Raw genomic sequence first — 26402 nt, forward strand, 5'->3', positions numbered from 1 at the left:
AATTGGAACAAAACTTATTAATAATGTGTTTTAAAGTAAATTACGATTTGTAACAGGAAGAAAAAAAACTCAAAAGCCAATCAAAATAAATATAATTTACCAAAGCAATACTGCATTAAAACTAAATATCACAAAAAAAATAAAAAAAGCAATTTAGACACAACACGAACGTAAAATGAAGTCATGGTAACATAATTAAAAATAAAAATATTTTATCACTTTCATTTAATTTTAGACCAGAGATTCCCAATTTTTTCCTTGTGGCTAAATACACTTGGGTGTGAAAGCCAAAAAGAAAAAACCCTTAACTTTTTTTCCCGCTTATCACTGCTGCCGGGATCCCTTGGATCCTAAACGGGTTTAATGGATTATTTTAAAAATCACTGGTTAAGAGTAAAAAAAAAATATTAATACTGACAGTTACATCTATTGGAAAATACTCATTGGAATGTGACTAGTATAATATCCATAAAATGAGAATCATTTTGCCGCCAACTTGTAGATGCAATTTTATTAGAATAATCGCAAATAACATTATTTTTAAAGCTGGCAATAGAATTAAATAAACTCCGAAAATTATTTTGGTTATTTATTACGAGTAGTGTTACAGACAAAGACATGAAAAGTAAAACGAATTTACTAAAATACACGCAATCAAGACAAAATAATAAAAATCTCTTTTTCAAATAAATTCAGAAGTCAAAGTCTACTTATCTTTGAATAAGCATAAATACTTTTTTGTTTAATCTACCAACTTCTACAAAGTCGGTAGTAATCAAGCTTCTATTATTGAATGCGATAAAAAGTAATCTATTTTTCATAGATTAAGAGTATCATAGAGTATGTTCATTGTCTCTGGCGCAGCGCGGCGGAGTGCGGCCTGGGCACGGCGGAGTGCGGGCGCGCCAGCCGGGTGCCGGGCCGAGAGCTCGCACTCGAGTACGACAGGTAGCGGTCTGATAGATCTGGCGGTTCCACCTGCTACAGGTATTTCATAAGGATTTTTAAAACTCACTCGTGTACACAAGCGTACATTGCTTTATGTGCGGATCACACTTGGTCAGTACAGTAAGTAGCGTTCAATAACTGGACTAACAAAACCGGCACAGTTTGAACGATAAATGGCGTCAGTGAGACCATAAAATCAATGACTGGCCGCCGCAACTACCCAACTGTACTGGCCGAGTGTGAACAGCGCATTATGATATGATCATGTAACTTTGTATGTGAACATTCTCGTACAGTGTATTTACGTGGTATTCAGTTATCGTATGTACAGTCGTACACAATGTATATTTACGTATGATGTTCAAAGTGTACGCTTTAGCGTTGTGTACAGTTAAGCACAATGTAAGCTCAAGTGTGTTGTGTACAGTCTAGCTCAGAGAACACTAACGCGTGTTACGTGTACAGTCCGACACAATGCAAGTGTAGGCTCACGTATGTCGCGTACATACGTGCACAGAGCACACTAACAAGTGTTATATGTACAGTCCGGCACAACATAAGTGTGAGCTCAAGTGTGTTGAGTACTGTCGAGCATAGATCACACTAACAAGCGTTACGTGTACAGTTGCGCACAATATATACGTTGGTGTGTCGCGTGCAATCGAGCACAGAGCACATAAACACGCGTTATGTGTACAGTCCGGCACAATGTACGGTCACGTGTTGTGTACAGCTGCGCACAATATGTACTTTGGTGTGTTGTGTACAGTCGAGCACAGAACACATTAACATACGTTATGTGTACAGTCCGGCACAATATACGGTCACGTGTAGTGTGCAGTTGAGCACAACATGTACTATGGTGTGTTGTGTACAGTCGCGTACAATATATACTGTGGTGTGTTGTGTACAGTCGCGCACAGTGTATACTGTTGTGCAGTGTACAGTGACTTACGTGCTTGTGCGCGCGCTGCGGGCGCTGGTGCGGCGCGCTCATGTTGTTGCCGGTGTAGGCGACGCACTTCACCTGCCACTCGCCGAGCTGCTCGTTCCAGTGAACGTATTTGTCGATCAACGCCTGGAAATAAATAGTTTTATCTTTAAGCAGGTTCTCAATTTTATATGTATTTTTTACTAGCGGTTGCACGCGATTTCGCCCGCGTGGAATTATAAAAATAATACAAAATATAGATTATGTTACTCACAGATAAATTACCTTTCCAATGGTGAAAAAAATTTTAAAATCAGCCCAATAGTATTTACGTAAATCAAATACATACAAAAATAAAAAAAACGTTGGGTAAATTATGAATAAAAAATTCGAAAAATGGAAAATCACATTGGTACAGCGGAATTCGAACCCAAGACTTGTAGACTACAAGTCAAGTGCTTAAAGCACTGAGCCACCGACACTTTGAACGTACAATACATTCGAGACGAATGGTACCTGGTACTTGAAGCCCTTGTGCTTAGTCACTCCGAAGCGATCTAAGAGCTCGGTGGCCTCTCAATCCGGTAATAATAATGAGGTAACGGTCCGAGCCGAGGCTCCTGAGGGAGCCCTCGAGCCTAGTTACTCATAAACGAGGTTTAGACTAAGCGCTATCTGCGCTCGGCCACCTCAAGGCCGGCGAATCTCAAGGCAAACAGTGGCCATTCAGTCACAAAAAAAACAAAACAAACCTGGTACTCCTTGGGTATGTAGGAGTCCAGCACGAGGTCCGCGAGCTGTATCTCGCGGCGCAGCGCGCGCACGCCGTCCAGGATGCCCTCCATCTCGCGCTGCTGCTCGCGCTGCTGGTCCGCCAGCTCCGCCTGCAAGTGACATTGTACTCGTCTATACATATAATACAATTGGACTGTCTGTTTGTAATATTAAGGGAAATTACAGATTTCGGGAAGATGATGTATTTGCGTTGCTGATAACGACTCATGGGGACGTATAATATAATTCAACAAATATAAACCACTAGCTTTCGCCTGCGACTCCGTCCGCGCGGAATTAAAAAAAAATGCAAGTAGCCTATCTGGTCTTCCAGACTATGCTCTACATCTATGCTAAATTTAATCGTTATGCGTTCAGCCGTATAGGCTACAAACTCTAACAAACATCCATCCATCCATCTAAACTTTCGCATTTATAATGTTAGTAAGATTAACAAAAGTCAACTAATATTAAAAAAAATACTACCAGTTTCAATTTATGGTATTTAAAACGAAAAAAATCATGAATTTAAGGGTCGTCTCTGATGTAATTTGGGAAATACAGCGAGCTGAAGTACCTTAGCGGAGTTGAGCAGCTGCACAGCTCGCTTCAGCTTCCTCGTCTTGGCTGCGTTCTCCTCCTGCAGGCTGGAGTAGCGCTCCTCCAGGTCCAGCCGCTCCGCCTGGCACAAACCATATATCTAATTCTTGTTCTAAAACATCATTATACTATAGCCTGTTGCTCGCGTCGTCCTACACGCGAAATTTTAAAATATATCCTACTAGCTTTTGCTCGCTATTCCGTCCGCGATAAATTAAAAAAAAAACAAAGTAAGTAGCCTATGTGTTCTTCCAGAGTATTCTCTACATCTGTACCAAATTTCATTGAAATTCGTACAGCCGTTTAGGCTACAAACTCTAACAAACATCCATCCTTTGCATTTTTGAAATTGGCCCAGTAATTTTTAAGTTATTTTAGTACACAAAAAAAATATAAATCGTTGCTCTTTGTAATATTATTATTAGTATCTTCATATCTTTATTCTCTTATTTTTATATATAATACATTTCACATGATTTTCTTAGAAAAATAACAAAATAAAACATATTATATAAAAAAATAGTAAGTCCACCGGCTGCGGAATCCGATGACTCAAGCAACCAGTGGTCAGGGCAGAGACAGGAACCTCCTCACTAGTCGTGCGGTTTCTAAAATAACCGCCTTTTGAATCGGGCCCTTAATCCAACTGTCTAGCCAGAGCTTCTTGAGGTGTTGGTCGAAGCTCTTCGCTATCAGCCCGTGTGCCGAAACGACTATCGGAATAATGGTAGTCGATTTCATACGCCACATGGCGGTAATCTCGTGAGCCAAATCCAAATATTTTAATAGCTTTTATTATTAGTATTATTAATATTACAAAGGCGAAAATTTAGATGGATGTTTGTTATAGTTTGTAGCCTAACTGCTGAACAGATCTCTATGAAATTTGGCATAGATACAGAGAATAGTCTGAAAGAACTCAAGTACTTTTGGATTTTTTAATTTGTCGCGGACGGAGTCGGAGGCAAAAGTTAGTATATATATAAGTGATAGTAGGTTTGCAAGGTCAGTTTTATTATATAAATCAAATGAGATATCTGAATTCGTCAAAATAGCGAAGTCACTAAATTCGCTGACCTTTGTGTGTCCCTTACACAGAGTATATTGTCTGGTAAGAGTTTCAAAGTGTCTCACCTCCTTCTTCTGCAAGTCCTCCTGCAGCCTCAGCTCGTTGAGGGTGCGCTGCTCCAGCTCCTTAGCGGCCTGCTCCAGCAGCTGGCGCTGGGCGTCCGCCTTGTCCAGCAAGTTCTCTCCTCCCACCAGCACTTTACACTCCAAGCGCTGCAACTTCTCTTTCAGCTCCTCTTGTTGCTTCCTAAAGCAAAACAAGACACTGATAAAAAATCTAATGGTTTTATTTAATTATTCCAAACTAGCTTTCGCCCGCGACTCTGTTCGCGTGGAATTAAAAATAACAAAAGTAAATAGCCTATGTTTTCTTCCAGACTATCCTCTACGTCTATGCCAAATTTCATCGAGATCCGTTCAGCCGTTTATGCTACAAACTCTAACAAACATCCATCCATCCATCCATCTAAATTTTCGCATTTATTATATTAGTTAGATGATATATTTTCATATAAGTGACAACTTACTTAGTCTTTTGCAGTTCAGCTTTCTTCTCTTCCAGAACTTTCCGCGCCTGGTGCGCCTTCTCTCTATTTACTTTGGCCTGTAATTGTATACATTTTAATTAATAATAATAATAATAACAAAGCCATTATTTACTTACAGATAAACAAGCATTAAAACAATGTATCTATTTATTTTTCTGTTTTTTTTTTCTTAAAGAACATTTTAATCAATAGTTGGTAATTCTTCTTATTTAGTTTTATGTATATAGTTTTTATGGATGTAATCAGACAAGTAAGAAAGTAAGACAAAGTCGCGGGCAAAAGTCAGTAGTCACATTAGTTATAGAAACATTTGTTTTAGTTACTAGCTGCTCCCGTGCGACTTCATCCGCATGAAAATATGAAAATTTTATTTTGTTGTTTACATTTGTCAAATTATCAATTACAAATGTCAAAATGACTTGACATGATGACAATCTTGCTTCCTTGATGTTGGCAGCAACTTATGGTCTCTTTCCCACATTAGGGTTTTATCCAAAATATTTACCCCCTATGTTCAATGGCGTTAAAATATATAGCCTAAAGCGTGACGCAAGTATAGGGCTTTTTATTAAATTATTGCTGACATCTTAGGCAACAAAGAAGTGTGTGTTTACGCTTTATTATAATAGTATAGATAGTAAAATACGTACCTTCTCCTCTCTCCTGATGTTTCGTTGTATCTTCCTATCCTCAGGGTCGAGGCAGTCCAGCTCAGGGTCGGTAAGGGTGTCGTCACTCAGCTCCTCCTCCCCGCACTCATCCTCTTCCTCCTCTTCTTCCATTTCTACTAATATTAAGACAAGAACTTTCTAGAAATGTTTTAAATACCTTAACTATTTCACACTAACTTTAGCTGTCGACTCCATCCGCTTGGATTTACAAATAAACAGTACCCTATACCCTGGAGAGACAAAATTAAAAATGTAACCGTGTTAGAGCGCATGAAGAAAAAGACAGAAGTGATATATACAGTTAAGAAAAGAAGGCCACATAAAGCGAAATGCCAAATACGAACTACTGCTGCTCATTGTACAAGGCAAGATCCAAGAAAAGCGAAGTGTAGGTCGAAGAAGAACGTCCTGGCTCAAAAACCTACGCCAGTGGTATGGAAAGTGCACCCGTTTATTTCAGAGCCGCGGTGTCAAGAACGAAAGTCGCCCTAATGATCGCCGAATTTCGGAAGAAGATAGCACTTTAAGAAGAAGAAGTACCCTATATGTTCTTCCAGACTGTTCTACATTTACACCAAATTTCATCGAGACCCGTGAAGCATTTTCGATTACAAACTGTAATAAACATCCATTCAAACTTTTGGATTTATATTAGTGATCTCTGTTCTTACTATTATAAATCCGAACGTTAAGATGGATGGATGTTAGAAAGTATTTTGTAACTGCTGAATAGATCTTGATGAAATGTGACACAGATGTACAACATTGTCTGGAAAGGCAAATGAGCTAGTAATTTTCGTTTTATTTCCGCGGAGACGGAGTTTTAGGCAAAATTTAATATTATATAATGTCAATTTTTTACTAGTATTTTTTTAATGTCGATAAGAATTTATTTATTTCAAGTCGCGGGAGATAACTAGTTAATTCTAAAATATTGCAGTTATCTTACCGTTAGCAGTCTCTTCCAGTTGTTTTTTGAGTTGATCGATTTCTTGTTGGAATCTAGAAAATAGCAAAATATTAATCTATGTTCCTGTGATAACGTTACTTGTTAATGGTGAAAGAATTTTTAAAATCGTCCAAGTAGTTTTTGAATGAGTTACTTCAATACATACAAAAATACAAATCTTTTCTCTTTACTATATTAGTATTTAGTATACCTGGTGAGTAGTGCGTCTCCGGGCTCGCTGTTAACGTGCGTCTTGTTCTCAATGTTCTTGGCGCGGTTCGCGTATCGTAGAGTACTGATTGTTTCCACGTAGTTCGACTCCGCTGGACCGATTGTTGCTATCTGAAACATTTATTTATTATTTACTAGCTTGGAATTTGAAAAACAAAACCGACTTCCAAACGAAATGTTCTCAAAAAAACAATACACTAAAAAGTAACGAAATAATCCCTTGAAAATAGTAAACCTTCCTTATTGTTGCTGTTATGTCTATATTGTACAATTATTATTACTTTGAAGTCGATGTCAGCCAAGGTATGCAGTGATATTTCTACGTAAGGCTCTCTACATTTACAATTGAAAGTATTGTGACGTTTAAGTAATGAATACATTGACTGACACCGACTAATTGTCTAGAAGAACACATTAACACAAAACTAAGGGTTTCTCCCACCACTGGCTGATAAAGGCTTAGATAAGCTTAAAATGACGTCACTGTCAGATAAAGTAACAAAATCGGATATTTTCACCGCATTTTACGTTGATTTGCTATAGGACAATTTAGGATTTGTTGAGTCTGATTCTAAGTAACCTAAAACCTAACCTTGAAATAAAAAACTAGAGAACATAAAATGAACACATAAATTGTTTTAAACACTTTTTTATATAAATTTGGTGCGTTCTCTTACCATAACAGTCTTGGAGTTTCCTCCAAGCGAGTCCTGCAGCAGTCGAGTGAGCTTGGAGTTCCGGTAGGGGATGTGCGTGGACTTGCCGTCCACCAGCGCGGAGATGACGTTGCCCAACACCGACAGCGACTGGTTGATCTTACTGGCCTCCTTCAGCCGAGTGCCGGTCGCCTGCGTCTTACTCTGACGCTCAGAGCCCTGGAAAATTGATATAGAAAAATCAACAAAAATGTATATTTCCACTAATCATACTTCATACTAATATTACAAATGCGAAGTTTAGATGGATGGATGTTTGTTAGAGTTTGTAGCCTAAACTGCTCAACGGATTTCGATGAAATTTGGCACAGGCGTAGAGAGTAGAACACTTTACTACTACTCTTTTCGGCTACTCACTTTTGTTTTTTTTCATTCCACGTGAACGGAGTCGTGGATCAAAGCTAGTATTATAAAAAAAATAATTTTTGTATGTATTCGATTCACGTAAAATCTACTGGGTCGATTTTAAAAATTCTTTCACTGTTAGAAAGGTTATTTATGAGAGTATCATAGGCTATATTTGAATAAATCTCTTGATACAAAATCCAACTACAGGAACCTAGTTTTAATTATTTTAACATAATTTTAGATTCCACTAGCGATAAACGAAATGTACAATAAACGCTATGAACGATAAATGAAGTTTACAATAAACAAAATCTTATCTTACTAATATTATAAATACGAAAGTTTTGTATGGATGGATGGATTTTTGTTAGAATTTGTATCCTAAACGGCTGAACAGGTCTCGATGAAATTTGTCACAGACGTAGAGGATCTGGAAGAACACATAGGCTATTCACTTTTGTTTTTTTTTTTAAATTCAACGCGGATGGAGTCGCGGGCGAAAGCTAGTGTACAATAAACAAAGTATACTATACTAGCTGTTGGTTGCGGCTTCATCCGCGTGTAATTATCAAAACTTTACTTTATTGTTTACATTTGTCAAAGTATCAATAGCAAATGTCAAAATGACATGACATGACAAACCTTGACAATCTTACTTTCTTGATGTTGGCAGCAACTTATGGTCTCTTTCTCACATTAAGGTTCTTATCCAAAATATTTACCCCCTAAGTTTAATAGCGTGAAAATGTATAGTCTAAAGTGTGACGTAAGTACACGTAACGTGTAGGGCTTTTTATAAAATAAAGCATTATTCAAAAATATGCTGTGATTGCTGACATCTTAGGCAACAAAGAAGTGTGTTTTTACGCTTTATTATAATAGTATAGATATGTGACAATTACCGCTAAATCGACAAGATGCAGTTTGCCCATCTTGACATGCGTTTTTCCATCACTGCCCTTCTTACTGCTCTCCACGGTAATAGAGAATATCGCATGTGAACGGGAACTTTCAATATTCATTGCGGTCGCGCCGATATGACGATTCTTATTGCCCACTGACATTATCTTCTCTAACTCGTCGGCATTGTGCACCACGTACCCTGAAATACAGACAGGAATATCAGTGAACACATAAACCAGAAAGTGTTAAGATTGAATGTGGACGGCTACACATGTAGAGGAAGACTGAAGAATGGATTATGTGATAGAGGATTTGCTTAAGGGACTCGATTCAAATATGACGGCTGGTAAAAATGGAAGAGCAGAAAATACTAAGGGACAAAGGTTTATGTTGAACACAGGACATGAGGAACACAGGAGAAGGCGGATGTCAGCATTCTGTGTTATGCTGTCTGATGATAAATTATTATTATTTTTTTATACAATGTGGTGGCAAACGAGCAAGCGGCCACCTAAATCCGCGGAAATGGCGAAGCGACTGTTGCCCATAGACATCCGCAATTGCAGATACGTTGCCTACTCTAAATCTACGGAGGAAGAGACGCACATAGAGAGGATATTTCCCCTTCCTATGCGTCTCCTCCACCGTCCGCTCTCCCATCCAACCCTTTTCTTGTAAGAAAAAGGTGGAACGGGAAAGGGACTAAAATCGGGCTTCCGGCACCACACTCATTAGACGAAACGCGGAATTGCTTCCACTTCATGCCTGTTTTCTGTGTGGTCGTGGTATTGCACCGGGCGAGCCGACCCATTCGTGCTAAGATGTTAAAGCGGACTCTACCACTGTTGAATTTATTTTTACAACTATTGTAAAACGAACAAAATATAGAAGAGACTACTGGCAAGATAGAACTGCATTTGTAGCTGTGTCGCCTTAAAATAACAGAAGACGGGACACGTAGAAAGATATTTTCACTATCCGTAAGTCTCCTGTATCAAATCCAATTTATTTTCCCATAATTTCCAATGTTAACAATAGGTGTTAAGTCAGAAGAGAGCGTCGGTGGTTCTGGGGTTTAAGCACTTGACATGTAATCTACGGGTCTTGGGTTCGAATCTCGTCATGTACCATCGAGATTTCCGAATCTCGTATGTACATAAAATACCCTATGTTCTTACGATAAAGGAAAACATAGTGATCTGAGAAGAAATTCACAGATATGTGTGAAGTCAATCCGTAGTACAACGTAGTTGACTAAGGCCTAGTCACTCCTAACTTAGGGAAGGCTACAATCCCTTCAGTGGGGAAATATAGAGTGCTGGTGATGAAGAAATAAGAGAAGTCTACTAACAAGTAATTGAAAACTGAGTATTATCTGTGGCTGTAGTTATTTGGAGTGGTAATTACCAGTGAGGTCTTTAACGAAGACGCCGATGTCAGGGCGCTCCTTGACCTCGAGGCTCTGGTGCGGGTTGTTCCCGAGCAGGTCACGTACTTCCTCGTTGTAGATCTCCAAGTATGTCACGCATACTAGGAACCTGGAATAATATAATGGGAACAATAAATCAATGATTCATCATCCTCCTTATCCTACTCCCGTAGTGACGCAACAGGTTTTTGTCCTCCACGTAACTCTGTCATATGTCATCTCAGTCATCACTCCCTTGATCATGTCACGTTTTACGCAATCCATCCATCTCTTTCTATGTCTACCTCTACCGGTGTACCTCCATACTCATAACTAACGTTCTCCTTGTTGCCTGAACTTTTTTCACTATTATAGTAGTTTTATTGGTTTCTACTATTAAACAACCATTTACACGAGGCAAGTTTTTAGCTCGTTGAATACAAATATGAAGCAACATTCTCGAAATTGTATAAAACCTTTTTTTATACCAATGGGCATTCTTATTACATGTTGCAATATTTTTAATGAAAAAACTGAGAGGTATTTTTTATGTTATCTATTGTGATTTTAGGCATTGTAGTATTTTGAAGTAATTTATAGTTATTTGTACTTATTTCGACCGTGTAGTGAGGTAGATTTCTCCATAGCCAAACCGTTAACAATACCCATGGAAGTTAAGAAGAATCTATAAATTGTCCTTTTAAGCAACAATAAAAAAGTTTAAAATGTAGTTTCTACTTGGTCAAAAAAAATTGGTTAGTAAATAACACACTTATTGAGTGAGTACGTTATCGGTCAAACTAAGATGGCCGTCCTTGCGACAGCCATCTTGGATCTTGGATTTACTTTGTCATTGTCTATATTAATGTTAGAATATTAGTGACATTATTTTACTAATCGTACTAATATTTTTTTGCCTAAACTGCTGAACAGATCTCGATAAAATTTGGCACAGATATAGAGAATAGTCTAGAAGAAAACATAGGGTACTTTTGCTTTATTCCACGCGGACGGAATCGCGGTCGACAGCTACTTATTCAAATGAAGATAAATCGAAACTCACTTCTCATCATCCTTCGCTTTGGCGATATGACTGAAGATGTGTGCGAACGAGTTCGGTATGATTCCTCGCAGCTCTGGGGCGGTGTTGGAGCCCGCCATTGTGTACGTCTTGCCGGTGCCGGTCTGCCCGTAAGCGAAGATGGTACCATTGTAGCCGCGCACCACTTGCTCCACTATGGGGCTCGCTGTCTGCACGTAGATGTCCATCTGAGGAAGAAGGGTGAGGTTAAGACTTTAGAAGCAGTCAAACCCGAGACAATAAAGTGACCACCGGAATTAACCAAAATAAGAAAACGAGCATTGCTCAGAGACATTGGCATTTATTGATGCGTTGTCTACCTTTAATCATCTTAGGAAAGGATACACAGAAATAAGGATATGTCTCTTGTCCCGTTCTCATTCTTTCTTTTTACAAAAAGGGGGGGGGGGAGGAATTGGCCTCTAGCACCAATTTTAACTAATAATCTATATCTATACTATTACAATAATACGTACACACACTTCTTTGTTGCTTAAGATGTCAGCAATTACAGCATATTTTTGAATAATCATTTTTTTAATAAAACGCCCTACACTTACGTCACGCTTTAGGCTATATATTTTCACGCCATTAAACTTAGGGGGTAAATATTTTGCATAAAGACCCTAATGTGGGAAAGAGACCATAAGTTGCTGCCAACATCAAGGTTGTCATCACGTTATGTCATTTTGACATTTGCAATTGATAATTTGACACATGTAAACAATAAAATAAAATTTTCATAATTTTATGCGGATGAAGTCGCACGGGAACAGCTAATGTAAAAATATGTATGATTATTAAACAATTTAATATGTATTGAAAATATTACGTTATTACATTTATAATTTTCCACCATATATCGGTCAGATTATAAACTGACAAAGTTCAGAATCAGTGAGAAACTATCCGAGGATATAAGAAAAAGATACAAAAAAAAACTTTTAAAATTCGACGTCTAGGTACACTATCAAAATCTAGAGAAAAATAACGGACATTTTGTGCATTATTTTTTATCTTTCTAACAAAGATGACCAATAAATGAATTATTGCTGTTCAAATAAATTTACGAACGAATACGATAGATAAAAAAGATAACGAACGTATATAGCAGTTACCATCAGAGCCCTATATAGGGCAGTAGGACAGGGTTATTGATTACCTCCCCTCTCCTCTTCCCCGACTGCTATCCCCCCTACCCGCCGCCATAGCTCTCCGTTATATATAGCAATGGTTATGTACTCTGATATCTATGTGGCAAAATATATACGTAGTTTTAAGGCCTTTACACAAGTTAACAGATAGAGAGCTAATAGTACTTTCTGTTTTATAGAAACAACAATATGGTTAAGAACAGTATATACAATAAATAATGGGCCATAACGAAATTACATCATAAAAATCGATTGAAATTTGTCAAACAACGCCATCTTGGAGACATTCAAGGTACAATAATTTTTACAATAAAACAACGACTATAATAACCGAGAGATGGCGCTATTAGTATTATCAAACGATAACTAGTTATTACTATTATTTCATAAGTTTTGAACAAATAAACTGCAGAATTCGCCAGTGACCAGTTCCGATATCAGTTCATAAAAATCCTATAAAATAACGGAATTTTTAAATGGTTAGCAACAACGTTTGATCTGAATTTAAATAGCGTCCGAGCTCTTTTTGGGTCGAGAACTCTACTGAATACTGGGTCGAGGAATTTTCCTACGTTTCTTTATATTTAATTGCTTCGCTTAGAAATTAATCTTTTCATACATAAAAACTACAATGTGTTTGAAAATAAATAAAAATAGTAGAAATAATCTTTTTATGTACATCTCTCACGGTTGGGTTGACTCAAAATTAATAACATAACAAAATTTACTAGACATTTTAAAAGCAAACTGTTATGCATATTTCGTTAATCTATACGGGAACTAAGATAGCGAAGTACTAGTTAAAAATATAGCCTTAGATATGGCTTTACGAATAAAGTACTTATTGTTTTAAGATTTAATTAATGTATTTGTAACTAGCTTTCGCCCGCATCTCCTTCCGTGTGGAATTAAAAAATAACAAAAGGGAATAAGCCTATGTATTCTTCCAGACTATCATCTATATCTATGCCAAATTTCATCCAGATCCGTTCAGCAGTTTAGGCTACAAACTCTAACAAACATACATCTACATTTCGCATTTACATTAGTAAGATATGATATATGCGTGCCACACCCTTGTTCCTCGCTAGTATATAAATGCAGGTGTGCAAGATTGATTCAGTCTAGGTACATAAAAGATGTGCGCATGTGCAGTTGCAATGCCGTAGTCAGACAAAGAGGTCGGCCATCTTGAATTTCAGTACTTACGTACATTTAATACCAACTATTAAATCTATGATACACTGACGCTCATAACAAGGGGTAGCCAGATCACGAAGTTTCGTTTGACGTGGTCTTCATACATTCATACATCTATACTAATATTAAAAGGGGAAAGATTTGTATTTTTATATGTATTGAAATAACTCAAAAACTACTGGATCATCATCCACTTGCCCTTATCCCTTATGGAGGGTCGGCACAGTATGTGCTGCTCTTCCATACATCTCTATCAGCCGTCATATCTGAATTCACTCCTTTCTTAAGCATATCTTCTTTCACACAATCCATCCATACTTTCTTCGGTCTTCCTCTTCCTTTGTAGCCATCCACACTCAATCTCAACACTTTCTGGTTTATGTCCCCATCTCAAAAACTACTGGATCGATTTTAAAAATTCTTTCACCGTTAGAAAGGTAATTTATCTGTGAGTAATATAGACTATAATTTTTTTATTATTTTTTTTTTATTTTCCCGCGGACGAAGTCGCGAGCAGCAGCTAGTGCTATTATATTAGCATGGGTACCAGTAAACAATATATGAATTTTGTATGTTCGAGTACTAGAAATTGCTGTTTAAAATGTTCATTTAGCGTATCTCGTATAAGTGCTAGACTCGACTTAACTGGTTAGTCCTTAGTAAGTCCCTTAATGTATATATATTTTGACAAATCGATACTAAGGGATGAAGCAACCTATTAATAATAACGAAAAATAGATTTTGAAATTCAGTCTTGCCCTTCTGAAAATCCACTTTTATTCTGGTTAATCTCAGACACATGTAGACTGATTTTGACGGGACTTTTACTGATGTTGGCGCAAGTAACGCAGCACTAGGCTAGACTATATGTAGCTTAACGTAGGCTATTTTCATTCTGTGCTGACGTAATCATCGCTAGTAGTAGAAACACAATGATCATCAGCCTTAATATGGCAGCTAATGGACATAGGCCTTCGTAATTATGAAAATAATTTTATTTCGCTAAGCTAAATGTTCAGACATTCGGATAAGAATGCCATTCTATGGCTTCAAGTATTGTGTTGAATAGAACTTCAGCCTATTTATTACATTTTACGAGAAAATTGGATTTGTCATAAATGTATTGCGCTCTGACAGCTGTCAGGTAAACATTACTAGTGATGTGCAACTAATCAGACTAATTTTATAAATGCAAAAGTTTAGAAAGATGTATGTTTGTTTGTTAGAGTTTGTAGTCTAAATTGCTGATCAGATCTCCATGAAATTTGGCATTGATGTAGAAGATAGTCTGGAAGTACACATAGGCTATTTGTTTTTTTTTATTTCCACGCGGTAGGAGTCGCGGGCGACCGTTAGTCGTTATTAAGTAACTATAATTTATAAAAAAACATGTAAAATTTAATAATTTTTAATTTCATTACTAAGTTTTACCTAATGTTTATAATTTTGTGTGATTTTTATCGACTTTATTAGTAACAAAATAATCTTTTTCAAGCATTAGTTACCAAAACCATTGAACAAAACGTCACACAAATTCTCTTAAAAAACCGTTACAATTTTCGAAGTATTTCGACACAGCAAAATCTCGGATAACCAAATCTAACACGTGGGTTAGGAGGAAGTTAACTTGTAAGGCTTTCGTGACCTGAATTCGCGGGTACACGTGACCTCGTGCCGGAAGTACGGGGCCGCGGTGTCTCCAAGGGCCGTGCCGATAGCAACCAATATACACAAAGACCCTTTGTGTAGATCAGATATTTAAAAACTCTTTCTACGCAGATCCCTTCTAAAATGTTTCTGGTTTCCACTTTATGGTAGACTAGCTGTTGCCTGCGACTTTGTCCGCGTGGTATTAGAAAACCTACGAACTATATAAATAACAAAAAGCTACGTATCCCTAGGGAACCGGACATTTCTCGGGGATTAACCCATGTGTACTCCAGACTTTGTTTTATATCTGTACTAAATTTCAATAAAATATGTTGAACCGTTGTAGAATGATCGAGTAAACATTAAAAAACAAAATCAATGAATCCCACGGGATCCGTAACTATTCCCGGGATAAAAAGTAGCATATGTGTTCTTCCAGACTATGCTTTAAGCCTGTGCCAAATTTCATGGAGATGCGTTCATCCGTTTAGGCTACAAACGCCTAAAAAACATCCATCCATCGAAACTTTCGCAATTATAATATTTATATGATATCTACTAGTGAAATCTCAGGTTTACTTCTCGAAATTTTCCCCTAAACCCGAGCAGCCGCAAACACCATGGGGTCTGATTCAACGACTTTGAATAACACTGTTGTTGACGGAATAAAATGTTCATAACAAAGAGTTTTATTTCAATAAATCAGTAAATAAAAATGTTACCTATTAAAAACATGCAAGTCTTTCCATTTTATGTGTTGATATTAGTGTAGTATTTCGAATAGTGGTGTACCAAACATCGAAATATCGATAGTTTTTGCTCGAAGGCACTCTAAGAAAGCAAATATAAAATATATAAAATCTATAAGAAAATTAATTACTAATACGAAATAACCAAATTTTCTTAGAAGTAACTTAACACACAAGAATTAAATATTTTTGTAAAAATTCTCTAATTTTTTATCTAAAAAAACTATACAAAATATAATTCATAAACGATACTAAACAATCACACCGATATAAATGTCTCGATGTTTAAAAGCAATTTTATTATTGTAATATCGATATCGATAGACGTAGGACACATCCTTAACTGCACGTGGCATCAAATAACGCACACATCAACGATATACAACGACTACAACAAGTACAGTGAAAAAGCAACTCTATTGTAACACAACATAAGGTACATGTTAGTACTAAGGTAGCAATGCTAACTTCGCATAGGTCAGCAAACAGCATTCGATTCTAGAAATACGTACGTACTTTGTAACATGAAACCATGCCGCGTCACTTTGTAATCGCATATTACATATTTTACTGCTAAATCTATATACAATGTATATTTTTCAACATTAAGGGCCTGTCCCACCAAATTGTAAATTGTCTGATAACAATCGAACGCGTAAAATATGCGATGGAAATATCTGATTTTGTTCCCTTATGACAGTGACGTCATTTTTATGTATGTAAGCCTCTATCAGCTAGTGGCAGGACAGGCCCTAAATACTATGCACCTGCATTTAATCCCTGACATTCAAAACAGCTCATTGCTTATTTTCTAAATTCAATCTATACTATAAAGAGCAAATTTTTGTATGTTTTGAAATAACTCAAAGACTATTGGGCCGTTTGAAAATTCTACCACCATTAAAAAGTTGCGTTATCAGTGAGTAACATAGGCTATATTTTTATTAATGACGCGGGCGAAGTCGCGAGCAACAGTTTTTCAAATATTCTCAAACGTTGTTCAATAATGAGATTGCCGGAATTCAGTTATAAAAGACAGAAGAGACGGAGAGACTTTGTTAGGGATGGCGTGACTAAGAATATAGGCGACTGAAATGACAAATGACAGTCGACAACATAGTTTAAGCGAAAGATTTTCGTAATCGGACAACTGTGTAATCACGCTTTGATTCCTATGATGTGCGAGGTGTGAGGGAGGTGCGCACACTACTCGGTTTTTAGTTGTGCAACTAAACTAAATGGACTCTAAAACAATAGACAATCGCACAACAGTCGTGCGATAGTTTAGTCAAAGGCGTGCTCCCTGTCAGCAAAATCGTGTATCGGTACAACACTACTATATCTGCAAATTATCGATATAATCTACACATACAAGAGTGGCGCGCGCAACCTCCCCCCTCTGACCTCTCAGCGTCCCCTGGTATCGACCCGCAGACTATTGTACACCTTAGAAACGCAATTACAAGAAAACGATAAATTATTTCAACTTAAATCACTCAATCTTGATCTATAAAGGGTCAGCAGAGAATGTACTCTTAATGTACTCTCAATATAAAACTCTCTTTGGTCTTTGTCTACTAACTAGCTTCTTACTTTCTCTACCAATAACGCAACATTCATATGACCCCATATAGATATCTATATGTATAAAAATATTATAAAGAGGAAAGATTTTTATTTTTGTATTTATTAAAATAACTTAAAAACTGGTGGGCCGATTTCAAAAATTTTTTTCTACATGGGCTATATTTTTATTATATTTCAATTTCACGAGGGCGAAGTCGCGAGCAACAGCTAGTCCATAATAATTTTCGTCAAATCACACATACATAATAGCACACTCAAAGTATTATTACTATTGCAAAAAACAAAGCTTTCAATTCATCAAAGCAATCCTTATTGGATTCGATTTCCTTTGTTCTCGAACATTCCGGTATATTCCACAAGAGAATCAGAAAAGTATAGATTAATAAAAAATTAAAATTAAGGTTGTATACCTCATGTTATTGTTTTTAAAATTGAGGCCAATCTTACTGATATTATAAATGCAAAAGTTTAGCTGAATGGATGTTTCTTAGAGTTTGTAGATTTAACTGGTGAACGGTTCTCGATAAAAGCATAGACATAAGGGACAGTCTGAAGTCTGAAAGTACCAATAGGCTACTCACTTTTGTTTATTTTTTAATTCCACGAGAATGGATTCGCGTGCGAAAGCTAGTAGTAATAAAAAAATGAAGGAAAAACTTTGTTCTACCTTTTATGAAAATTGCGTGAACTAAGCGTGTTGGAATAGTTAATGTTGAGAAGTTGATAAAGCTAAAAAAGTAGCTGTATAGCGTAAGAGATTTAGAAATAAATATATTTTTTAACGGAGACATGTGTATTGGTAAAATATGTACAGAAAAAGACATAGAAAATACGGTGACGTCGACAATGTGTTCTAATTTCAAATAATTTAAATTCTTCCTTTTATAAAAACATGTAAAAACTCCTTGAACAGTAGCTTTTAATTAAAATATATTTTGACCAACAGTCGACTTGAAAAATGTTTATTCGATCAAAATAAAACTTATTTAGTAATATTAATATTCTAAAGTCCCTATATATTTCTTTTAATTCAACGCAAATATCAATTAAACAAAGGAATGTCAAATTCGAAACATGGCGGCCATATTCCTTTTTGATTTGCTTTTTAGTGAAATTTAAAATGAAAATATAAGAGCTATGGTATATAATTATGTGTGAAAAAGTATTTTAAAATAAGTATTTTTTAAAGAGTTTTAGTTCAAATTTTCCTATAACTGTGATTAAATATTTTGTATGGCATCCGATGTAGTATTTGAATATTTGTCAAGTTGACGAAGTAAAAGAAAAAATTATAAAAAAAACATAGCCTATGTTACTCACAGATAAATTGCCTTTCTAACGGTGAAAGGATTTTTAAAATCTACTCGATAGTTTTTAAGTTATTTCAATACATACAAAAATTTCTTCTTTATAATATAGATTACGAATAAGGGCGTTGGCTGTGCGCTTGTGCACCCTGACGACAGTGCAATAGCTTTTCCTCCCGGGGTCCATCGATCGACCCATTTTCTAAACTAACTAGGTTACCCAGCCCTGCCCATCGACCTCAATTTTCCTCGTACATAAATATATTTAGTATAAGCCACATGTAGGACAGACCCGCAGCTCGAAATGGGCCACTGCAGTCCCGGGAAAAGCTTATAAATCTCTTTGTTTGAATATGTTCGATAGGACTACGCGAATTATGATTTTTAGTTATATTTCGTACGATTTTTTCCTTTATGTTTTAAATATGCTCTAACTGGCTGTCAACCGCGACTTCATCTGTCCGGATATAAAAAAAAAACTTTGTGTTTTTACAGACTATGTTTACTATACCAAGATTTAGGAGTTCCGCTGAGTCATTCTGGAGATATATGGTAACAAACTACTAAATGTTACCTAAAATTCTAATAATAGAAAGAAGAAAGATTTGTATTTTTGTATGTATAGAATAAACTCAAACACTACTGGAACGATTTCGAAAATTCATTTACCATTATCATTGAACTAGGTGTTGCTGGCGACTTCGTCTGCGTAAATTAAAAGAAAAAAAAACAATAGTGATCAGCCTATGTGTTCTTCCAGAGTATCATCTACATCTATACCAAATTTCATCGAGTTCCGTTAAGCAGTTTAGGCTACTAACTCTAACATCCATCCATCCATCTAAACTTTCGCATTTATAACATTAGTAAGATAGTAAGATAACTTAGGATATTTGATTTTTTTTACTCGCGGATAAAGTATCTTTCAAGCGTTTAGTCTTTGTAAAAGTACACTCATACAGAATACTGCAGACAGCAATATTTAAAAAAAAAAGCATCTCATAAAAGTTGTAATGGTTAAACTTTTGGAGTACAGAATTTCCGTACTATTGGCACTTTTTTAGACAAAGGCAAATCAACGATTTTTTTTCACTCCGGGAGATTCGGCGTCGAGAGAGCCATTTGGAAATAATTACGACACGCCGAGTCCGGCCTTGGCACGCTTACGAAACGCTACGACGAAAATTTTCAGCTGCCCGCTGTTAACGGCGGCCATTTTGAATCGAGACTGGAAAATGTATTCCAATAGCGCCCTTAAACACCGTGAGGTTTTACTGAAAAGTTTAGATGAAAAAACTCATTACAAAATGGCACGTCATGAACAAGAGTACTGTATTGCCCCACGTGTCAACTCAAGCGCCTACATTATACATTCGTACTTAATTCTGATGACGTAATCGGTACAGTACATCTGTGGTATAAAATGACTTCCTGGATTAGAAGGTCTCTGCCATAATTTTTTCATACATTTTTGTTAGTAACTATTGAGAATGAATTTTCATTTAATATTATTAGCTAACGCCCGCTACTTATTGTGGTATTAAAAAGGAGTTAATCTATGCTTTATTTCAAACTTTTATCTATGTTCAGAATTCTAACTAGATCCATCAAGCCATCTTTGATTTAGGTGGTCCCAACCATCCATACATATGGATGTATGGATTTGAATTCAAAACTTTCGCATTTAAATTATTAGTAAAAAGTCAATTTAATTTAAATATTGGTAAATAATTGTCTACTGGACGTAAGATAGAAAGGCCTTTGCCTGCAGTAGGCCAATAAAAAAGTATAGTTAGAAGTGCGTTTCCGTAACTAGCGCAGTCTTGAGCGCCCGCGCCGGTGACGTCATTTGTTTAGGTATTTTAGAGGTTGCATATTTGATATATGCATATGTATCTGTTTGAAGGCCGAGATCTTATTTTGGTTCATTCTTTGGACGTAGGGCTGCCACCGTTTCTACTTTGGACTTACTGATCTTTAATTTTTTCGGCGCCGATTCTCTAATTTCGCCTTTTTTAAATGTTGGTAACCCTAGAGACGTTTGTAATAAGGCGAAGGCGGTTTATATGAAATCTAATTCTACATTACGAGAATAATTGATCATTGATGTGACTTTGATCGTGACTCGATAATCGAGCTATTATCGATTGCAGTGTCAAGCGTTACATTTCGTTACAAGAGCGAGAAGAATATAGATGTCTCTTAAAACTGTCTACTTATTTTGTCCATAATCCCAGTTTCTTTAATATGAATCATTGTGGAAATGCGTTTTTGAGGTTATCGCGGACGGCCAGACGCAATTAAGTTTATGAATGTAATATTTTTTATAACAAATGGGAAATATTTATTTATATAAATCCCAATAAAAAGTATATTCTTGATTAAATTTTGTCTATTTTAGTACAGTAAAACCTCGATAACTTCAAAAAATAATATGTTCCTTTCCCATTAGAGCCCTAAACCTCTATAACATAGACCCTTGATAACTTAAAACCTCTATAATTTAAAATATTTTGTGTTTCCCTTAAACTTTAACTTATCGAGGTTCTACTTTAGGAATCGATTTACTTTTAAGTCTGGTATTTCAACGTAAGTGTAGGGCTTTTTATTTAAGAAAGAATTATTCAAAAATATACTGCAATTGTTGACATCTTAGGCAACAAAGTGTGTTTACGGTTTATTATATTAGTATAGATTTGAGAATCTACATTCTAAATATGTTAAACTTGAGTAGTTTTCATAGAAAATGTGATTTTTAGGGGACTGTAATATTGTGCATATAAGCAGCTAACAAGAGATTCGATTTTGTCTGTTACTATAGATCGCAAAGCATTTTTGCATCCTTATTTCATATACTAAATATTTTCAACTAAATCCCGGATTATGGATCCGACAGGTCTGTACTAATTCCCATAGAATAAAAGACAAATTGTGACATATACTTATAATTTCAAATAACACATTAACAAATATTGGACAAGAAATATAGTACAATAATCAAATACATATAGAAAACATTGTGTCGATAGCTGGACTGGAACGATGTAAATAATAATACAATAAATTACAAGTACAACAGCTAATAGTTATCCATCCTCATTTAAATTGTCAATTGTCTATGGAACAGCTAATGTTGTAAGATAAAAAAATATTGTCTATGGTTTTTAAATTTTCCTCAGCAGTCTTCATCGTCGTTATAGAGCACAACATTCCCGATGCATTAAGCGGTCAGCCTCTTAATGCCCTGCATCAGCGAACCCGAGGTCCCGAGGGACCTCAGCGTACGGCAAGATGCATTAGGAACGTTACCTCAATACTTCTTCCTTTTGCAGTCAAGTGATGATTAAATTGTTGATAATTTATGAATTACAATGAGATTCTAATAAGATTCATATTGAATTTATTTTACAAATTAAAAAAAAAATCAATTAACTGATCTCGAAATGTTATAAAATATATTCATGTTTGGCAAAATTTGTATAAACTTTGATTTTTCTTAAATAAAACTCATTTATAAAAGTCGATAAACATCTAACAACTAGATATAATATTTAACATTTAATTCAATAATAAATAAATCTATCGCAAAAGCTGAAAGAAGTGTTCCCGCCATTCCATAGCGGCCGCCATGTTGCTTTCAGTTGAGCTGTTACCACGCCCGAATCGTAATGGCGGGTATAAAATCGATTTTTGCACGCTATAGATATTTTAAATGAGACCATAGATAATTAAATCTTTTTGATAAACCGTACATAGATAAGATTTTACTTTTATGATGAAGGAAATATTAAAAAAAGTTTGAAACAAAAAGTGTTTTATTTTCTTCATATTCTGTTCCGATGTTTGTACACAACGCCCACCCACCATTCGACAAGACTGAAGCTTATAGAAACAGCGTTAGTCGAGACGAAAGGCGGAAGGGAATTGCGTATTGAACCAATGTCTTCTTTCTTCAAGAAATGTTGCCAACCTTATTAAAACATTATCAAAATCATACAAGTCAAGGCAGACCCCAAAGTAGAACATTTTTTTTTAATTTTAAAAAAAGAACAATAGCAAAAAGGTTTTATTGTAGAGCAATGTCTACTTGGGGGTCTGGTATTCTTTAGAGTACTATAAACTGAACACAAAAAGCTGTATTATAAATACAGGTTTTAATTTAATTCATATGGGAAATAGACAGACCCGTTGTGTGTATATCTTTTGTAGACAAATGCTTGCAATTATTCTATGAAATCATTGACAAGTATCCTAGTATCTACAAATTGTGCATATGCAGATATTTTTCTAGGATGAACATTTTCTCAAATAAATAAATGTGTATGTAGCCTTATTTCTTTTAACTACCTACAAGTGAAGTGTAGTACATTTTTTGTCAAATGTAAATTTCTTACTTCATAAAAATGTAAATGTACTTGTGTCTGTAGAATGGCGGCCACTCAGATCTTTATCTGAGGAAAGAACATGCCAATTTTGCATATGGAATTTGCATTGTCTCGGTACACAAGGATAAAATATTCTGTATTAGTCAACTGTTGGCTGAAATTTCTTGTAGTTGGTTTTTTCCTTTACCCTATCTTTCGTTTTAATGAACATAATTTAAAACAATAAAATGATAAAATTTTTGCAACATAATCCTTTGTTTAAAGTAAATGGTACATTTATTGCGAATAGTTCTGGCAGAATAAAGACAAAAAAAATAAGTTTAAGAAACAAAAGATGTAGAAATTGATGAACAAAAAATTGTTACCTGGCTGGTATCATAGTCGAAAACTGCATCGTAGGCGTAGATCCGCGGAGGCTCCGGCGGCGAGGCGTTGCTTCTGGTCACGGCGATGGTGTTGTTCACAGAGTCTACCGAAACGCAGTTGTAGGAGCCCTCCATCTTCTCGCGCTGGTCCATCGGCCGCACCCGAACCACCACCCGGACATTTTCAACCGTCGAACCCACCGACTCCGCATCCTTGGAACAGAAAATACGAACAGATAGTGACGCTTCGATGTCGCAGACTCAAATGCGTAGTTACAACGGAGCATGTCGCAGTACTCGTCAAATGACCCTGACACGGATTATGACTCACACAAGCGAAAAAAATTTCAACGTGTGCTTTAATTAATTCGATATGAATTTCAAATAGCTAAATACTAATTGAAAACGAAATTTCCTATTAGAATCCAGTACATTTCCGAAATACTTGTGAGAATGCAAATGAGTTTGCACAAAAAGAAAATGATGGGTTATGAAATCATGCACGATTTCCGGAAACCATGCGATAAGATGAAGGATCGAACACTTACAGGCATCCTGCACGTTCAACTTCCACGGATACACTGCGACGTATATTCTGCTCCCAACGATGCAAGTTAGGTCTTTGTTTGTCGAATATTAGGTAAAAATCAATACTGACGACCTACTTTTCCCTGGGCTTCTGATTCCCTCTTTTACGAAATTGAAGTGACGTATTGCGTTCATGTTGCCAGGAATGAGCAAAAGAGTTGCCAGTCAAATGAAATGCATTGTGTTATTGGTTTTTCTTCAATTATTCTTCGAATACTATCAAGTACGCACATTTCTACATGTAAATACTCGCCTTATCATATTTTCAATAAGTTTTACATATTTTTGGCTTATGTAAATGTTTACGTTAAACTATCCAATGTTATCGTCAAAACTATCGAACGGAACGTAACGTTCTTGATATTTGAGAGAAACGTCAAAGCGAATGTTTATTTTTAATGCATAAAAAATAAAATTTATTAAATTATATTCTAATGGCTTTTTTGGAAAACACTAAAAAAACTATTTTTTAAGGAATATTATTCATGTAAATGACAGCAATGTCCAGAGAAAACAACCAAAATTCTGTACATATCGATAGTGTCGACGTCGACGGATTAGAAAAGGAGTGCATTTTAAAAAGTAATGAAAATAGCGATTCGGGTGTAGATACTGGAGAACTGAGCTCCTCTACAACTAACGTGTCTTCAGATTCGGAGGTCTGTCCGCTTAAAAATTCAGATAAACCCATCTCTGAAGATGAAAAAAGCAAAAACTCGGACTGTACCGAAAATGAAAGTTCCCTCACTCCAGCTTCTATATCGCCCATCGAAGCGGTTGAAAACATAAATCCAGATGATCCATTAATGACTGAAACCACGGACCACTATCTCACATCTAATAAAAATTATTTTGAAAGTGATGAAGAAAAAATTAGTAATAATTCAGAAAGCACTTCAAACATTCCTGAAAATGAACAATTAGATGCTTCTATGTATATGAAATCAGATTTAGATAATGTCCATAGAAATTTAGCAATGTCAACTGTTAGCTTAAATGAGCCTAATAAAAACCAAGAAAACATTATAATGTGTAAATCACCATATAGTAAAAGTGCGGAAAATGTTTGTAGTTTAGAAGAACCAGAAGTTAACAATCTAAATTCTAACCCAAATATAGACACTGGTGAAATTTTGTCAGAATATACAAATCAAAAATCTAAAATCAGTGCCACACAGAAGATATCAGAAAATCAACATGATACAAAACACAGTCGCTTACCAAAGGAGATTTTATCCCAAGATTTGGGTAGTATTGTTAAAAATGTACATGGAATCTTTTGGTCAGTTAGTGGCAACATAAAAAACGCGTACACACAACGAGTATCTCAAAAGGTTCCTGTGAAAAATTTAAAACCAATACTTAATGGAAAAGTTATGAACGACATATTTGAAAATACTGTTGGCAATGAAATATTGATTTCTGATAAAAATATAATTAACGAAGAGATAAAATCAAATCCAGAGCCAAAGGTAGAAGTTAATGGGGAATCTGAGGATGTGAAGAAAGATGTGTTGAAGTTACAAATTGAATCTTTGGAGAGAATGCTGTCGGAACAACGTAAGGAGAATGTTGTGCTGCGGGAGAGAGTGAAACAACATGTTGATGAGTTGAATTTAAAAGACCAGACGTTCAAAGAATTAGAGGCTAAACTTGATGTGGTATGTACAATTTACAACAACTCCTTTACATTTAATCAAATAATTAAATGTTAAAATATTCTTGTATATAAAAATCTTTATCCACACTAATATAATAAAGAGGAACAATTTGTGTTTTTGTTTGTAACTAATTGTTGCTCACTTTGCGTGAAAATGTAGATAACACTAAAAATATAGAAAGAAAGAAAGAAGAAAGAAATCAGTTTATTCAATAAATGAAAAGGAATTCATTCGGCATGTGCTCGGTGTACACCGAAGCGCCGGTTTTCAATGATTCCTAAAAACAGAACACGCAGTTTTACAAAATAGTAGAAGTAAAATAAAACACATGTACTTAATGTTACACTCGGTCACAACTAGAAAACTTAATCTAAACCTAAATCTATGGAGAAACAAAAAAAAAACGAAACAAAACAGAACTATTTGTGTTAAACTATGTTAAACTATTTGTGTAAAACACTCAGATCTTACTGTAATGTAATGTACCTGAATTATTTTAAAATTAACATTACTTATATTGGATTGCTGAAGTTTACATTCACTTTATCATAACCCAGTGATTCATTAGTAAGCTAAGTTT

The 26402-nt window shown here is 35.7% G+C and overlaps 2 protein-coding genes across 6 annotated transcripts in view; one reads left to right on the top strand and one right to left on the bottom strand.

Moving 5' to 3' along the window:
- Positions 1-103: 103 nt before the first annotated feature.
- Positions 104-24291, bottom strand: LOC106109561 (kinesin-like protein KIF3A). Of its 4 annotated transcripts, none has more exons than XM_013291121.1 (15): positions 24122-24291; positions 23574-23786; positions 11159-11364; positions 10095-10225; positions 8687-8886; positions 7398-7595; positions 6701-6831; positions 6490-6542; positions 5520-5653; positions 4849-4925; positions 4388-4568; positions 3231-3335; positions 2632-2763; positions 1904-2026; positions 104-978 (listed from the first exon to the last, which is right to left on the bottom strand). In XM_013291121.1, exons 1-15 carry the CDS (start codon positions 24125-24127, stop codon positions 847-849), a joined length of 2022 nt encoding a protein of 673 aa, XP_013146575.1. In that variant the 5' UTR covers positions 24128-24291; the 3' UTR covers positions 104-846. The 4 variants fall into 4 exon arrangements, with proteins under 4 accessions (XP_013146575.1, XP_013146574.1, XP_013146571.1 ...); XM_013291120.1 differs by having other exon boundaries at positions 5520-5656; XM_013291117.1 differs by having other exon boundaries at positions 105-981; positions 5520-5656.
- Positions 24292-24542: 251 nt separating this feature from the next.
- LOC106109559 (coiled-coil domain-containing protein 186) overlaps positions 24543-26402 on the top strand; it is a 12636-nt gene continuing 10776 nt past the window's right edge. The window contains exon 1 of one of the 2 annotated variants that reach the window (XM_013291114.1): positions 24543-25822. In XM_013291114.1, coding sequence (XP_013146568.1) covers positions 24653-25822 — 1170 coding nt within the window. In that variant the 5' untranslated portion in view covers positions 24543-24652. The remainder of the gene's footprint in view (positions 25823-26402) is intronic. The other variant, XM_013291115.1, reaches the window with a different exon arrangement.

Source organism: Papilio polytes, unplaced genomic scaffold (genome assembly GCF_000836215.1).
Source record: "Papilio polytes unplaced genomic scaffold, Ppol_1.0 DF821189.1, whole genome shotgun sequence".
In the NCBI taxonomy this organism is placed as follows: domain Eukaryota; kingdom Metazoa; phylum Arthropoda; class Insecta; order Lepidoptera; family Papilionidae; genus Papilio; species Papilio polytes.

What these genes read in the sequence shown, in the direction of transcription:
- LOC106109561 (XM_013291117.1), bottom strand. An exon ending in ACATCAGGAGAGAGGAGAAG is followed by an intron (nt 4,926 to 5,519) that starts GTACGTATTTTA and finishes ATACAATTACAG; the next exon opens with GCCAAAGTAAATAGAGAGAA. An exon ending in AGCTGCTCAACTCCGCTAAG is followed by an intron (nt 2,764 to 3,230) that starts GTACTTCAGCTC and finishes TGTCACTTGCAG; the next exon opens with GCGGAGCTGGCGGACCAGCA.